Source organism: Chenopodium quinoa, unplaced genomic scaffold, assembly GCF_001683475.1.
Source record: "Chenopodium quinoa cultivar QQ74 unplaced genomic scaffold, ASM168347v1, whole genome shotgun sequence".
NCBI classification, from domain to species: domain Eukaryota; kingdom Viridiplantae; phylum Streptophyta; class Magnoliopsida; order Caryophyllales; family Amaranthaceae; genus Chenopodium; species Chenopodium quinoa.
Window position 1 is genome coordinate 701,463 of NW_018744367.1, and position 17,052 is coordinate 718,514.

At 38.0% G+C, this 17,052-nt stretch overlaps 2 protein-coding genes across 2 annotated transcripts; one reads left to right on the top strand and one right to left on the bottom strand.

Annotated features, from left to right (window-relative positions):
• Positions 1 to 553: 553 nt before the first annotated feature.
• On the bottom strand, positions 554 to 3,608 carry LOC110696423 (auxin efflux carrier component 1-like). The gene is made up of 6 exons (XM_021873710.1): positions 2,758 to 3,608; positions 2,356 to 2,604; positions 2,086 to 2,171; positions 1,337 to 1,509; positions 1,112 to 1,188; positions 554 to 994 (listed from the first exon to the last, which is right to left on the bottom strand). Exons 1-6 carry the CDS (start codon positions 3,501 to 3,503, stop codon positions 919 to 921), a joined length of 1,407 nt encoding a protein of 468 aa, XP_021729402.1. The 5' UTR covers positions 3,504 to 3,608; the 3' UTR covers positions 554 to 918.
• A 10,565-nt stretch (positions 3,609 to 14,173) lies between these two features.
• On the top strand, positions 14,174 to 16,593 carry LOC110696424. Its single transcript, XM_021873711.1, has 5 exons — positions 14,174 to 14,489; positions 15,335 to 15,429; positions 15,503 to 15,577; positions 16,096 to 16,149; positions 16,249 to 16,593. The coding sequence occupies exons 1-5, from the start codon at positions 14,174 to 14,176 to the stop codon at positions 16,591 to 16,593; spliced, it is 885 nt and encodes a 294-aa protein (XP_021729403.1).
• The last annotated feature ends 459 nt before the right edge of the window (positions 16,594 to 17,052 follow it).

Below are 17,052 nucleotides of genomic sequence, written 5' to 3' on the forward strand. Positions count from 1 at the left end.
TATATAATTTTCCCCCCATCTTTCAAGGTTAAGTCATGTAAGCAAACATTGGGTTGTAGTGTTTTTCGAACATGTTAATAAATAAACAGATTTTGTTGTTGCACCTTCAAAAACAGATTTTATTGTTCTGCCTTTTCTTTTCTTACTAAGTCAAAGGTGGTGCCAAGCTGGTGACATATCAATATGTTTCCGATTTGTCATGTAAGACCTTTAGTTCGGATCCTGGTTTATATTGAGCACGCATCTGCATTTAAGCATTGGTGTTGTCTTGTGTTGAAGCTCTAGGACACCCGAGGCCAGAGGACATAATCCAACTTTTAAGGCCATTGAACATAAGTGCATTTTTGGCTTGACATTTAATTGATAGAATCAGCAGCTAGTAAAGAACTTAGGTGACTGCTATCCCATTTCTGATTGGAAATTTTGCTTCAAAACTGAATTAGATACAATGTTTTCTCCATTGCTTGTTTTAAATTTCGTTATAGAAGGCTCAGTATATTGTCTCGAGTAGTTGAATATAGAGAACACTTTTGGCAATGGTATTGTCTAATGATCTAAAAATATTGCTGATGATCTTATTATAACTACACCTCTCCCATGCCTTAAACACAAGATCTAAAGGATCTGGCTTAGGAAGAGTTCCATCTACACCGCGAGAATCATACCTCTCTTCCAATCAGCATAACCATCTCCACATGAAACCAAGCTGTTGTTGGATTTTCGATCTGATGGGAGCGAATTGAAGGGAGTACCTAATATTTACATGTCCTGAAATATTGTTACATTGAAATATGCTATGCCATATTATTAGAGATGGTTAAAAGGTTAACGTGTACTCAGTTCAATCGTTGTACATAATCTAAGTGTTCTAATGGTCTAATAGCTTCGTTTTTAATTCTTGCGCTGCAAATAGTCCCTTCACTTGATACAAATCCCCAATAAGATGTAATAAACCAGTGTAATCGGTAAGGATATTAACATTCCAAAGCTAACCCTGCATCCAAATAAAATTAAAAGCATGTTTAATAATGAGTAATTAGTATGTACATACATTACATAAGTTAACAAATGTATTAGTTTGAGCAAGACTTTGAGTTTAGTAGGAACATACGCTGTGCTAAGAACACCAGGATGAACATTGTATTCTTGAGCAAAGACAAATGAGACAATTGCCTGTGGTAGAGCTGCCTAAAAGAAAAAATTTATAAGATTTACAAAACATTAGTTAATATTGTGATAATTATATTTGTGGAGTTTATTTAATTTTTTTTTTAATGTTTTTTTATTGTTAATATGATGACAATATTGTTTTTATTATTACTAATTTATTTTATACCTGCATAATGATAATTTGTAGAAGGGTCCCTCTTAATCCAATAGCAGAAGAAGTAGCCGCCGTGATAGTGGGTCCCACAATGAACCTCATGGCTGCAGCTAAGGCAGCTAATGCACTCCCACCAGAAATTATTTTAGGTTGTGAAGCCATGAATAAGCCTATCAATTTTGACATCAATCAAGTAGCAATAAGTTAATAACCCAATAAGACATGTTAATTACATTAGATAAATAAACCGCCGTTAACTATTAATTTATTTATTTAATTTTTTTTTTATTTTTTTTTATTTTTTATTTTTATTTTTTAGTGCGAATGAGCCACAAGGACATTGCAAATAACAAATGAGGGGAAGAGGATTCAAACTTGCGTACTATGGAGTATGACACTTTCTGTCCTACACAAGCCCTCAGTCTCTATCACTAGGCCAAGATCTCATCCGTCGATTTAACCGCTAAAAAATCGAAGGAAAGTAGCTTTAGCGTGAGAATGACACATTCTGTCTTATAACATACCTTTTTTCACTATAAAACATGAGTAATACTGTACTTAGCTTGCAAAGCTCTCTAGTTCTCTACTATAACCATGCATACATATACTTTCATTCCTTAGAATAATAAGCTCCTTTCTATCGTACCGAACTATTGCAGCTATTTCTAATAAGCTAAGACTTATACTCAATGACAATGAGATTAATGCATATACAAAATACAATATAACTCAAACTAGATAAAACAAATTAAAATTCTTACCAAGACTAAACATTGACATCCCAAGTCCTGTATCAGAGAAAATTTTAATTGAATTGGCCACCATTGCAGGAATTTCAACATGCCACCTTCAATGTTTAGTAAAAACCGAATTAATAATCAAATAAGATTTTAAGGAGATCACTACACATAACACAGTTCACAATATATACTAATAAGATGTAAGTATAATATCTTATAATTATGCACCAAAATAAAGGTTAGAGAGAATGAGAGATTACTACACAGTATTATGTGTTCAATGTCAATTACCTAAAAGAGATCAAGGACCAAGTTAAGGCAAGAACACTAGAGTAGAAGTTAGGATTCCTCATAAGTTTCTTACAGACCATGATCAAAATCTGCCTGGTTGTCATTACACTTCCAGCTGCAGGGACAGGGAGTGTGTTTGTCAGTTTGGGTTTACATTCAACAATAGTTTCCACGTGGACTTCGACCTTCGATGTCGAGCTTGGCTCTGTCAGTGTCAAGTCTCCTATCAGATTGTCTGAGTAAATATGACTGGAAAATTGTTTTTTCAAAAGGAAAATTTGTCAGAAAGGACATTTATGTTCCTTTTTTTTGTGAGATAGGTGTCTTTTTGTAACATCTGTGCCTTTCACATGGTGATCATGCCGAATCACAACCAAAACCACTTAAAAGGTCCTTTCTCACAAAGAAGTGAAAAAAAAAATGTCATTTCTGACAAATTTTATAAAAAAAAATAAAAAAGAAGTTGAAAGCAAACCTGTAGGCCAAGAATTCTCTTCATTATCATGATCATTAGTCTTGGTTGATGACCTAGAAGGAAGAACACCAACATCTAAATCTCTTTCCTCATCAAACTCCAAACTCACATCACAAATTTTATTAGAACATTCAAGCGATGATGAGCTACTTTTAGTATTCATTTCAGTCCCTTGCTCATCAGGAACGATGAAAACTGTTGCTCTTCTATATTCAAACAAGAACAACATAATAGGAAACCATACATTAAACTGTATAACAGAAAGTTGCACCATTAAAGATTGTGAAAGGTCTTGGCCATACATTCCTCCTAACAAAGGAATGCCCACGACAAGCGTGTTGGGAAGGCACGAAAGTGAAAAGAGAGTGATACACCATTCAAGAGACCCTCTTGAACTCAGCTTACACCATAAAAACAAGATTACTATGACTATAAGTTTTTGCAATGTGTCTGCTGCGATGAAGCGGAAGTTCATTGCATAAGGATTGTTGTTTGAGATAAATTTGATAGAAAGAAGTGGGACTGCAAATAATGCTACAAATCTGTTGATTCCCGAGATTTCATTTGGTGAAAATATTTTCCACCATTTTACTGATCCATAAGCTGAAATCATTACTACATAAAGAGGTACTACATTTGATAGTACATTGTATAAATCTTTCCAGGATATCATCTGATCTTTTTCTGTGTGAGAAAAATAATGTAAGATGAAAAAGTTACTTAGCTTGTGATTCAGTATTGTATTTGTACCTATAAATAAAATGGGTAAAGAAGGTAAGAAAAGGTTTATTAAGGGGTTTTAGTGAATAACAGAATTCAAACATATAATGTTAGATTTATATAGGAAAGATTACTTCCTGAAAAACAGCTGCATGCTATTGTACTGTGTTTTTTTCAAATACCAGGTGGAGTTGAGGAAGGATCTACGAAATGATGGAATGTACAAAAGTAGCATATGCGTTGACTGTAGGATGCATGTCATTATGTCAAAGGTACATTGCTAGTTCAATAGTGGACTTATAGGTCAAAAATCTTGATACTAATCTAAACTCATATTGGATGCATTGTTTTTTTAGCTTTAATGTGGAGTGAACGAACCCTTAATTGAACGGCTTTGAATAATTGACACTAACCCATGTCACATTTGTACTTTCAATTAAAGGTAGGTAAAGGTGTCAAAAACTGACCCGATCAACCCAATTAAATAAAAATGATTCAATTTCGAGACAGAACAATTTAGCATAACTCTGATATGGTTAAAGTAAGAGTTGGTTTCTATACTTTATATCACACCCCTCACGTGAGGGCCTATTGGGCTTGAAGTGTGGATATAATGCATCGTGGGCCCCACCATACCTAGTGCTGAATATTCAACTTTGAAATAAGAGGTGAATGAGAACCCCATAACCTTTGTGTCACGTTAGCGGTCCTGATTAGGGGTGTTCATAAATTGGTCCGGACCTACAAAATGGACCGGACCGACCCCAAACTGGACCAGACCGAATTAATCGGTCAGGTCTTCGGGTCTAGAAATTTATTTTTTCGGTCTTCGGTTCGGTCTGGTCCAAAACCCTATAAAAGACGGTCTTGGACCGAACCAATTTTCTTGCTTCAAATTATGCGTGAAACCTTAAATAATGGTTAAGATTATCCTTAATAAGCTTAGAAAACTTTAATTTTGTGAGGTTTTTTGTACTAAACATACAAAAAAGACGTTAAAATATAGCTTTTCCTTAACTTTTTTTAACTTTTCCATAAAATTATTAAAAATTTAGGATTTTTTTACAAAATTCTTAAATCGGTCCAAAGCGGTCTGGTTTGGGCTTTGGACCAATTCTTTCGGTCCGGTACGGGATCGATCCCAGCTTAATCGGTCCGATGTTCGGTTCTTAAAATTCTAATTTTCAGTTTTCAGTCCGATCCGGATCGATCTGATCAGGTCCGATCTTGGACCAATGAACAACCCTAATTCTGATACCATGTTAAAAACCAACATAACCAAAAATTTAAATTTATGGTTAAAGCCCATGTTAATTTATACACTCTATGAATATGAATTGATATATTTGTAAAAGTTTCGTGAAAATTTTATTATGAATAGTCACATTATTCTCATTTCAAAATTTTACAATCGGATGGTGATTTTAAAAAATAACCGAGGAAGTAAGTGGGGTAAACGGAAAGTAGCATACCAATTTGAGAAAAGGAGCATTGGGTTAGCTTGAAGTCAAACACATTACCCAACCACCCACTCACCCACCCAAACTCAATACAGCCCATCAAAAAGACTTATAGACAAATTGCAGCCCATGGTTATTGGTAAATATAGTTTCTCTTACTCCTAATTAGTAATTGTAAATTGATCATAAGCATATTAGAACCTCAAAATTGTACTTGTATTATCTTTACAAGTAATTATTAGACACTAGAATGAGACTTGAGTGTGCACCAACCTCCCACTCAATTTTGTCGAATTTTCCCCACTCACTTGCTTTGTTTGACAGTTAAAAAAAAATTCAAATTTGCAGCCAAATTGAATTTATATTGCTGCATGCTATGGCCTTTTTAATATATAACCAATAGAAAGTCATCAATGAGTTTTAGGAAAAACTTATAAACCTCGTTTATACCTTTCTTTCAATTAGATTTTAAGGGATACTCAATATGAAGCATAAGTTTTCCATGCCCAGATTGGTCTACTAAATCAAAAATGAGTTCAGAGGCGAGGGAACTAGTTAATTGTTCTTTCAAGAATTGAAGACGTAGCCCTAATGCGGCGTCTACTAGCCCTTCATTTTTCATTCCTTATCAAAAAACATTCAATTTATTTAAACTTATCTTAACTTATTAAATACTCCGTACTACTGTATCTAATTTATGTAATGAACCTTATTTTCCTCACTCCCATATTATGCATGCAAAATATAAAAGGACAGCTAATTAAAATTGTGGTAATTGGCAATATAAATTAATGAGCAAGAGTAAATCCTCAGACCAAAGATTATGTCTATAAAAGACTTATAATTAGAGGTTACTACTTACTGCAACAAGAAGAAGCTAACAGGACCAATAGAATTAACAAAAAACATGATGTCCTTTCATATTGCTGGAGGATAAACCATTACTCCCTCCGTCCCTTATCTACAAGCTTTTTTCCTATTTTTCACGGTAATTAAGAAACTTAGAGATTTCTTAAAACCCATGATTGAGAAGTACATATATGCATGTGGGGTTAAAGAGAGAGCGAGAAAAAGAAAAAGTAGCAGGTAATTATTGAAAAACTGGAGAGAGAAGGTATTGAAAAATAATGTCAAAAGTACAAAAAAAAATAATAGAAAAATGATAACAACTCATCAAAAAGAGAGAATATTGTCAAAAAGTATATTCTTTAAATTGAAACAGGCATGTAATTTTGCTTTCCCCGTAATAGAATACAGACATGTAGATAAGGGACGGAGGGAGTACAAAATACAAAATACAAACCATAAACATAACTAGAACACAAAAGTTGGAATCCCGAAGCTCGAACAACTTAACATCAAACATAAAACACTAAAATATAAAGCATAAAAAAATCTTGCGTGGACCTGGTCCACAATAATATTATTGTGAATCCGAGGTTTATATACATGCAACTGACGTTATATGGAATATAGTGACCCTAATTTTAACATAGTAATTGATTAATCACATGTATATAGGATTTATAGGCACGTTTATGATACTTTTATAGTTGCTTTTTAGGTCTTTTGGTCACTTTTTAGGACGCAAATGCATAAGTTATCCGTTTTGTGCTCTATATATATATATATATATATATATATATATATATATATATAATTTTCTTTTCTTTTTTCTCTCTACTAATTCTTATGTTTGCAGGTTTTCTTATTCTTTTGTGGATTTAGTTTAATGGCTATTTTTTATTTAACACAATTTGAGAATGAGGTGTTTTGGAGATATTATTATAGGCTTGGTGACTTTGTTGGTCCTAATCTTGGAATTGAAGAATGAGATATGTGCTTAGTGATTTATGATGGTCTAAATGAAGAAACTAGGTTTATTGTTGAGTCTATATGTAGTGGAGAATCTTTTGGCTGGGATTTTATTGAGTGGTTAGCTAGAGATACATATGAGTGGGAAATGACATCGTATGCTAAACCAACTCTAGAAAATTTCTCTTCCTTCACTTTTTTGACCAATACTCTATCCCCTTGCTATTGTTCTCATTGCAACTCATATGATCATGATGACTCTTCTTGTTCTTACAATAATTCTTTCATGCATGTTTGGAATCCCTCTCCCAAGTATGAAGTGCATTCTATTGTAAAATCTAGTGCCTTACTATACATTCATGATGATGATGAAGGGTGGATTAAGAATGAAAATTTTCAAGAGAGCGTTTATGAATTAATAGGTTGAGGATGAGAACAAGGTGGATATGTGTGATATTTTTGAGGATGATGAGCCATTATTTGATAAATTAGTGGTTGAGGAACCATTAGTTATAGAACTTCAAGCTAAACACTCTTGTGTTGACAAGCTTTTAAAAGAAGGTGAGATTAATGATAAAATCATGGAATTTGAGTTAAGCTTACCTTCTTCTTATATCTCATATGTAGAGAGTCTTGATCTTGAGAATTCATCCTCTATGCTATGTTCTTCTAACTTTCTCAGAGTTACTCCATTGCATGACAGTGCAAAGTGAATCTTGATGTTCATTCTAAAAGGTTTATATTGCCCAAATAATAAGTAGAGAGAAGTTGTAAATTCTTCCCCTTTTCTTTTTATTTTGATTTTTCTTCCTCTTATTTTTCTTCTCATTTCTCTTTTTATTCTTTCAATCCCCTGTTTGTGAAGATTTCTGTGTTTGCAATCAAGCCATATGTGGTGCTCAATGATATGTTTGCAGGAGCGTATGATAAGTTACTCAAGGCATTGGATTCTTCCGATTGACAATTTAAGTAGGGTCGTGCGGGACCTTAAAAACTAGCGCTTATTAGGAGGCAACCCGAGTTTCTTTTCGTTTTTTTATCTCTTTTTTTTGGTATTTAACTAGCAAAGCTAATGTGTGTTCTAGTGATGAATGTTTTTGCTAGGTACAAATATAGCTAGGTTCCTTGGCTACGTTGGCTTCCTAATTACAACCATCAATTGTGGTGGAGGTGTCAATACATTTTGATGCTTCCTTAACTTACCCACCCCTTTGTGAGTTGTGTCTTTCCCTTATTTATGCTTTAGTTTCCTCTTTGTTCACATTGAGGACAATGTGATGTTTAGCTTGGGGTAGGATGATTGTCATCATCACTTTGTGCATGTTAGTTGTTTTAGCTTAGTTTTAATTACTTTGTAAGTGTTGTACGATTTGTACCGCTTATTAGGGGTGGGAGTTTACGTACAACGAAAAAAAATGTATTGCTTTCTTAGTTTATTTTTAGTTGTTTACGATGTTGCATACTTGCGCCTATCTTTCATAATTTTGACTTTGAACTGTGTGCGGATTTGGTTTAACTCTCTTGAGCTTCTTTTGATCTTAGTTATAATTCTAAAATTCATTCGGTTTGTGCTATACATTGCTAACTGCTTGACATTGTGTGAATCAATTGAATGGTTTGTGTAAGATTGGTTATCCCATATCAAGTATAGCTAGCCAATTCTCTTGTTAGGTCACCTTACTTTGTGTTTGTGTAATTGATGCAATTTGTTATTTTGATGACTTTGGCTGGAGATTTATTTATTAGTAATTTGATTATGATTCACACCTGCCACACATGATAAAGGCCATGTGCTTAAGGTAACCTTCAGATGATATTTAGATACATTTGTTCCCTTTTTTCTCACCCATGTTGTTGCCTTGCCCATTCGTTGATATTTAGCTACATTACAAGCCTCTTTATCCCCCTTTGGTTACCACCCTAAGTCTAGCTAGCTTGGGGAGCTTATTGATGTGGTGTCGTTGTTTGTTATTGTCAAGCTTCACTTTATGCAAAACATGGTGGAATAAGGAACGAATAAAGTTTCCCATAGTTGAGAAGTGTTACTTGAAGAAGAAGAGGGAAAAAAAAGAGAAAAAGATAAAGTTTATTTATATGTACTTCATTGAAAAAGCCAAAGAATTGAAAGAAAAAGGCAAAGAAAAAGGAAAAAAAAGAAAGAAAAGAAATTATTCATGACAAATTATAGTTGATTTCAATCTTGGTTCAATATTATGTTTTGGAGAAAGTTAGTGGTGTCAATCAAAGAATGAAGTTTAGATCATTATTTGGACACGTTCATGTTTTTGCTCCCCAAGTTGGCTTCTCTCTCACATTTTCCTAAATATTATCCTACCCTTTACCTTAGCCACGTTACAAGCTTGTAAAGTCCTTTTGATCGGCATGTGTGTTTTGTAATTGAGTGAACGTTATTTCTTGCTATTGTCAAGTTACCCTTTATTGCATCAAATATTTATATTCTACAAGGTGTACGGCGACGACTAGCTTGATTGGGAAATCGTTTGTGGCTAAGTTTGGTTTCAATTGTGGATCATGATGTTAAGTGATTCTACTTGTATCTGAGCTAGATTTTAGTCTTAATAACTTTGGTTTGATTGTTTGCTCGAGAGTCGAGTCGGTCTTATTCTAGTTCCCTGGAAGTCCTATTTGTTATGTTTCTTCGTTTTGAGTCTAGTGTCGCTTGGGGACAAGAAACGGTTTAGCTTGGGGGAATTTGATGAATCACATGTATATAGGATTTATAGGCATGTTTATGCTACTTTTATAGTTGCTTTTTAGGTCTTTTGTCGCTTTTTAGGACGCAAATGCATAAGTATCCGTTTTGTGCTCTATTACGCTCCGTTTGTGTTTTTCTTAATGTTCCAGGTGATTTCATAGTCATTTAGACGCTTTCGAAGTGTTTGGATTTGATTCGGATGATAATTAGATGGAAGTTGATGAATTGAGTTTATTAATCGAAGAACCCATGTTCATGGACGTTGACTCTGAGGATTTTATGCATGAGAAATGAAAATAGCATCCACAAGGATTGTTATACGTTTTTCGGAATTAAATTTGAGTTGGAAACGAAGAAAAACGATGATTTACAAAGAGGCAAAACTGACCTTTGTCCACTCTTTTGATCCTAAATTGAGATTGAAGCGATTCAAATTGCGTTGGAAACTAGACTTGAAGAGTTTTCCAGTGATATGTCACACGCCCCGAAGCTTTCTAGAACAGAAGATATGGCCGTTTTAATCTGAGCTATGTAGCCTGTGACCATACCCTGCGCCTAATCGAAGCTCCGTAGCTACTGCCAGCCCGCGGCCAAACCTGCAGCCGCAAGATATGGTGAGTGCACGACCAGACCACGACCAAGAGCTGCACATTTTCACTCGTCCCTCGATTCCGTCAATCTTATTCGTGCTACGTCACCTTTTATCATCCAATAGTGTTGCAACTTATGTAATTTATAATTTCAATATTTAATTCTTTATTTTTTTTCGATTAGTTTTAGGATAATATAAATACTTCAAGGGATTATTATTTTTCCCTTATGTCGTTTTTACGTTCATGGTAGTTTTCTCTTGATCCCTAGTTTCTCATGGCATCTCCATGGATTCTTCCATGGATGATTCTTGGGTTTATTATTTTAATTCATTAAGATATTTTACTTCTCTCTTTAATTATGTTTTCTTTATTAGATTTAGTTTTTATTATTAATTTCATGTTTGAGTAGTTTAATTCTAGGGTTTGGGAATTTATGTTTATATGATGAATCTTTATTGATGTTATTGATATTTTAATTATTAATTCCTCTAATTGATGGTGTTTTATTATTAATCTTGCAATTTGATCAATTGTTTGATTAATTATTGTTAATAAGAGTTTGTATCGAAAGATCTTAGTTTTAGAAGCTTACCTACAATTAGCAATTCTAAGTATGTTAGCGACCGAACTACATATGTTGAATTGAGAGCGTTAAGACTCGAACGTAGGCTTAGCAATTGCTCTAGATTATTGATTGATTGAATTGTTATTTATTATTGATAGATTTAGAATTATAAACATGGTGAACCATAACCCTAGGCCTTTTTATTAATTGTTTTTTTTTTCCTATTTTAATTTAGACTACTTTTTATCCCAACTCGTGACATACTTTAGTTTCTCCAATTCTTTAGAAGTTAGATTGAATAGCCATCACTCTGTGTATTCGACCCTAGTTACCCTACTACATTATTAGTTGGTTTTGTTATAATTTTATTTTTGACAGGTGTACGACAACCTATCGGTAACCTTATTTTTTAATATAGTAACCTTTATTAAAACTTGTGTGGCATTTTAAATTATTGTAAATATAAAATAAGTCATTATGTTAAACATAATGACTCTAATTTTAATATAGTAACCTTTATTATTTATATTGATTAGTATATAAAAAATTTCATTAAAAATATTGAATAACGTCTTATAGCCTTTATAATATCACAATGACTTTTATTTTAACGTAATAACCTTTAGTATAGTGACTTTATTTTTTTTTGTACTAAAAAAACAATCATAGTGTCTCTAATGTTAGTGATCCACAATGAATTAGTGTGGACCATGTCCATTTAAGAGTCTGTAATGAAGCATTAGCCCTAGTAGGCTAGTAGGTGGGTTTTAAACCCAATCCTTTCTGAATACTTTCTTCGGGATAAAATCGTCCTCGAAATAGTGAGAACTATTCCAAGGATCAATAGGGCTGATTGGCTGAAATAATACATTCTTGGCATGTTGTTCAAGCTAGTCCAATGCTTTTAACCAGTCTTCCTTCCTACGCAGATGGGGATTCACCCTGAGCATACGAATAACCTTGCCAAAGTCAAGCAGATCCATGACAGGTATGGTCATCGGAAGCATCAGCAGTACGAAGACTATCGAATTGAGAAGGCCTCAGCCCGAGCCACTTGATGTCCACATAATCAATCAAAAAATATGGATCACGAGTGTCTATGTCTAGATCCCACCCATAGCAACTGAATATAGCATCAGGAGGGGTGTCAAGGAATGTTAAGAGGTCGAGGTGGTGGGGGTCCAAGTCAGTGACAGCGACGAAGGGAAGATCAGGGTAGAATGTCTTGATTTCTCATAGAGCCATATACGACAATATGTCCCAACTGACACGAACAATAAGGTATTCAAACTTAGTATGACTTGGCAAAGATTGCAAAACCTTCAAAAATCCGGTCATTGGGAGCCTAAAGTAGGACAGATGCAGAGGTGCAACAGAGTAGGCTAACTCAACATGGATGACAGGAAGAGATCACCCTCGCTCGCTATACAACTCGAGATTGCCATCAATGCCAAGGTCTTCTAACTCAGCACAAGGGAGTTGTACTTGTTTCCTAAAGATTGAGTAGCCATTCCTATTGTCCTTATTCTTGTTATTCTTCTCCTCTTCCTCCTCTTTTTCATCCTCTTCCTCTCGTACTTGCATACACTTAGCCTCCCAGCGACTCTCCTCCAAAGCCTCATTTTCCAATTCTCTATTACGAGGAAATAGAAAAATGGTAAAAGTGCGGTTCGGACAGGCATGATAATAAGATCCTAATGTCATGTCGTCGTTCCTCAAGAAGAATCCTTCAGATGATAACATGTGTACTCGGTCAGGATCATCTAGTGCCACCCAAATTTCCAAATCCACTCATCCATGCAGGTATTGTACCTATCTTGAATACTCAACTACGTTTGTAGGTTTCATGTTAATTAAGTAATTGAATTAGGGAATGTGTAGATAGTTGCGCGATTTTTGGGTTTGTGTAATTCAATTTCTATTTTAGGGTTTCATGTGGTAAGCTAGTACACGGTAAACAGACACTTGGACTTATTGTTAATTGAATTGAATGTATGCGTGCTTGTTAGTTTATGGTAATGAGCTATGATTTATGTTATTGTTTGTTTATGGTAATGAGCTATGATTCAGGATGTCTGTAACTTATGTTATTCTTAGTTTATGGTAATGAGTTATGACTTATGGGGTAGAAAGGTACTAATTGCAGTTTGTAACTTTAGGGTAGATATAACAAGAAATTTCTGTTTGACAAGGTTTGTGTTGTGGCTAGCTTCTATTGCTTATATAGTATTGTTTGATTGTATGATTTGTTATTGTTATGATTGCTTTTACCCCATAAGTAGTTGAGTTAGATGTAAAAAGAAATTTCTGTTTGATAAGATTTGTGGCTAGCTTATGTGCCTAGCTTCTGTTGCTTATATAGTATTTGTTTCGGGGTTTTTTGATGTGTCCTGCGGGAGAGTTACAATTCCGAGAATTCCCTTCGCCGCCTGTACCTGCAAAACCACGAAGACTCCGGTTGGTTGGAGCTCCGCCTCCGACGACCAAGTTAGTTACGTAAAGGAGGAAGATAGTGCGTAAAATAGTGAAATTACTTCTCGCGTAATGGGAGAATTCCGCAATTAATATTGCTCGGTTTTTGTGTAAGTCTTTATGAATGTATTGCATTGCCCCCATTAATGAGGATTCTCCCACTATTTATAGTGGGGTGACTTGGTTCCCCATTTAGGGTTCCTGGGACACGTGTCAGCAGGGGATTGGAGCCCTGCTGACCAATGGATGGGTGCCACGTGTCGCTCAGTCATTGGGCCACGTGGCTGGGGTATTTTTACCCCAAACATTTGCCCCTCTCAGGTGCTGACGTGGCAGGGTGCCACGTGGCGCCTGAGAAGAGAGCTGGCATATGCAACACACAATTATTATTATTATTATTATTATTATTTTTTACGAAACCTCTTCAGATTCTATCTGAAGGAGGGAAAAGCAGAAGGGGAAAGGTTGCGACCCTTTGCCTTCTGAGGCAACCCCTATAAATAGGGGGGAGATTCCCACGAGAGGTCATTTACAAACTTCGTGAATTTTCTTGAATTTTGAGAGCATCCGGTACTTGAAATTCAGAGCAGACGGAGATTTGATAATTTAGGGCAGCCGGTTTTTAGACCGCCTGTAAGGTACCAAGCAAGCAAAAGTTTTTCGTGAGGGTACCCAAGAGAACCCAGCCGGTCTTCAAACCGTTTGTGTCTTTGCAAGCATCCCCAAGAAATTTCTTGAGGTTTCAGCAAATTCTTCTACTCTAGGTACCGTCTCTATTCCTTCTCGCTTTTCCATGTATTTCCGTTTGCGTCTTTTGCTTGCACTTTTATTTATCAGTCCCATAGGTAGATGGACCCTTTATACCCATACCCGAAACATAGTTGTGAACTCAGCCGTTCAATTATTACGGCTAAGTCTAGAACTGGATCTGCCGCCTCTGATCTTTGGAATTTTCCCTTTTCAACGCCTGTATCGACCGACTCCGTGTCTGTGCAGGACACGATGGCTAGAATTAGAGGAACAACTATGGACCCCAATTACAGAGGCGGAGACTCAAATGAGATGCCGCCTGAGGGACGAGCCCCAGACGAGGCGGCTAGAGAACCATCCGGCGACACTCTCGCCACCCCAAGCGATAGTATTTTAGGCTCCTACAACGAGGAGACCTCTCCTGCTCAGGAGGCTGAGCAGCCAGGAACCGTCAATGAGGGTCCCAACTCCCCATCCGGCTCTGATGACGGTCGCATCGAAAGCAGTAGCTCTAGCTACTTGACCATGTCAGAAGATAGCGAGGAGGCGGAGAGGCCTTCGTGGCAAAGTAGAAATAACCCTCTCATGATCGCCGTCTCCCTCAAGGACCGGGCCCTCATGCGGTCTTCTCTACTAGACTTCATTACCAAGCGACTGCTTGGAGAAGGATACAAGCTGACCGTGCCGGGGGAGTTCGGGACGGTTGTATGGGAAGACGACCAACCCAACGCTAACAGCTGGTTTGGGTGCTATGAGGCGGCTTTCCTAGCCGGCGTCCGCTTCCCCCTTCACAACACGATAAAGGCCATACTTAGGGGATATGGCCTAGGCGTTTGGCAACTCACCCCTAATTCTTAGGTGAACATTCTAGGGTACATCGCCACCTGCGAGATGCAGGATCTCAACCCCGGGTGGGAGGCGTTATTTGAGCAGGAGCCCAGGCGGCTGGAGAGCCTGGTACACCTTGACGACTCATCCTCAATATATGATGACCCTGGATAAGTCGTCTAAATGGTCGAACTGGAAGAACCGGTTCTACCTGGTCAAAGCTCCGACTGAGGAGGAGAACAAGGAGTACCGGGCCTACAACCGGAAACCAGAGCTTTTGGGGCAGAAGTGTCGGCTTCCCCCAGTGCCTGATAATGATAGGGAGGCCATTTTGGACTCCGGATTTTTTGAGCTGACCTCTTGCTCTCTCTCAACCGGAGAGATAATAAGGGTACCCAAGAATTGGGTACCCAAACACGAATTTTTTAGGGACGAGTGCTTGTTGTCCGCCTGTGGACTTAGCAGCATGTTTGAAAGACATAGGTTACGAACCCTAGCCGGTTAATTTTATGCCGGCTAACCTTTTTCTTTTGATTGCAATGCAAAATTATCATGATCTTGACCGGATGTATTTGCGTTTTGCAGAAGAAGCTAAAAACATGCTGCCCACCGCCAAGAAAGCTTCAGATATCTGCAAGGAGAATCTGGAGAAGAAGCTTGTCGCTCAGGCGGCTAAAAAGGTTAGCCCGCCTGACCTTCTTTATTTGTTTGCCTTGATGCTATTTTAGCTATTTCTTCACCTGACCGTTTCAGGATGGGGGTGTTATCCCTCGCTCCTTGCAAAAACAGATCCAGCAACGACCATCTGTTGAGGAACCTGCACATAAGGTGCAGAAAACCGCTTCCACCGCCCGGACTACTACCGGTGGTAAAACAATAAAGACCCCAGGCGGGGCTAACACTGAAACGGCCTCGAAAGAGGTCACTCCTATAAGGACCGCAACCGGTCCATCTGCTGCCGGAGGCCAAAGGGCTTCCCAAAAAGGTACAAACCCTTTCAACCTCACGCTGCTTGACCAACCCATGCGGGTTAAGTCATATTCCGCGTCTCAGCCGGGAGATTCTTCGATCAGCCGGCTGTCCGTAGGCGGAGCATACGCAGCTTTCTCACCGTCTGTGTCTGGTGCAGATAATTCTCCACGCTGGCCGGACGCTACTCAATACGCCCGGGCCATGCTGAAAGCCGTCCCCCGGGACGAGAAGGAGGCGATTCCTGGAATCAATACCTTCAATGCCAACCGTGTGATGGTCGACCTGGCCGATGTAAGTCAATGAGTACCCACCCGGCATTTAATTTGTAGTATGCTCATCCGGTTTTTCTACTAATGCCGGCTGTGTAATTGCAGGCACTGCTCCGCATGGAGGGGCTTAAGAAGGCCTACATCCGCAAGCAGGAGGAGGTAAGAAGAGCCAAACGTTCTGCGGATGACGCACATAGCGTTGCCCACTATTCAATGATTGTGCATGACTTAGAAACTAAATCTATAATCATGCAACAGGCGGATCAGGTCAAGTCCCTCCAAAATGCCCTCAAGGAGTCCAAGACCAAAATAGACAACCTCCAGGCGGCCCTAGACAATGCTGAAGATGAGCTCAAGAAGCATGAGGAGCCCCTCAAACGGCTTGAGCAGGCAGAGAAGAACAGCAAACGGCTGCAACTAGAGAAGGACCGCCTGGTCAAGGAGGCTGCTGATGCACAGCGCAACTTCCAGGCCACTCTTGAAGCTGATCAGAGTCGACTCATTGAGGAGAATGAGCAGGACTGCAAGAACCGAATGAAGAGGGCGTTCTCCATTATCCATCCGGGTACAGACTACAACGTCTGGGAGCTCGCCTACAAGTAAGCAGACCTTGCCATTCTTGCTGAGGAGGAGGGCAAGCCAGGGCCTGAACCCTATGAGCAATGGGTTGAGAAGGAGTTCAAGCGGATGCAGGAGGAGGCGGCTGGCAACGAAGAGGCAGTCGAGGATGAGGTTGCTCCCGGCTCCGTTCCTACCACCGACCCAGCTCATCCGGAGGGTAACCAGGCAGAGGCTGACCGGGTGACTGTGCAGCTAGAGTAGCAACGACCTCCCGGCCTGCGTGCCGTGCATTATTTTGTAATAGCGCTGGAGGGTCGGCTTACTCTACTGTTATCTTTTATTTTGAGTATTAATATACATTTTCGCCGGCTGTGCCGATTTATCTTTGTAAACAATTCATTTTTTCACCGGCTGTGCCGGTTAATTCTGCTACATTTCCACCGGTTGAGCCGGTTTTGAATGAATTTGTATTTTCCTTTTTCCTGCTTCGAATTTTTCTTT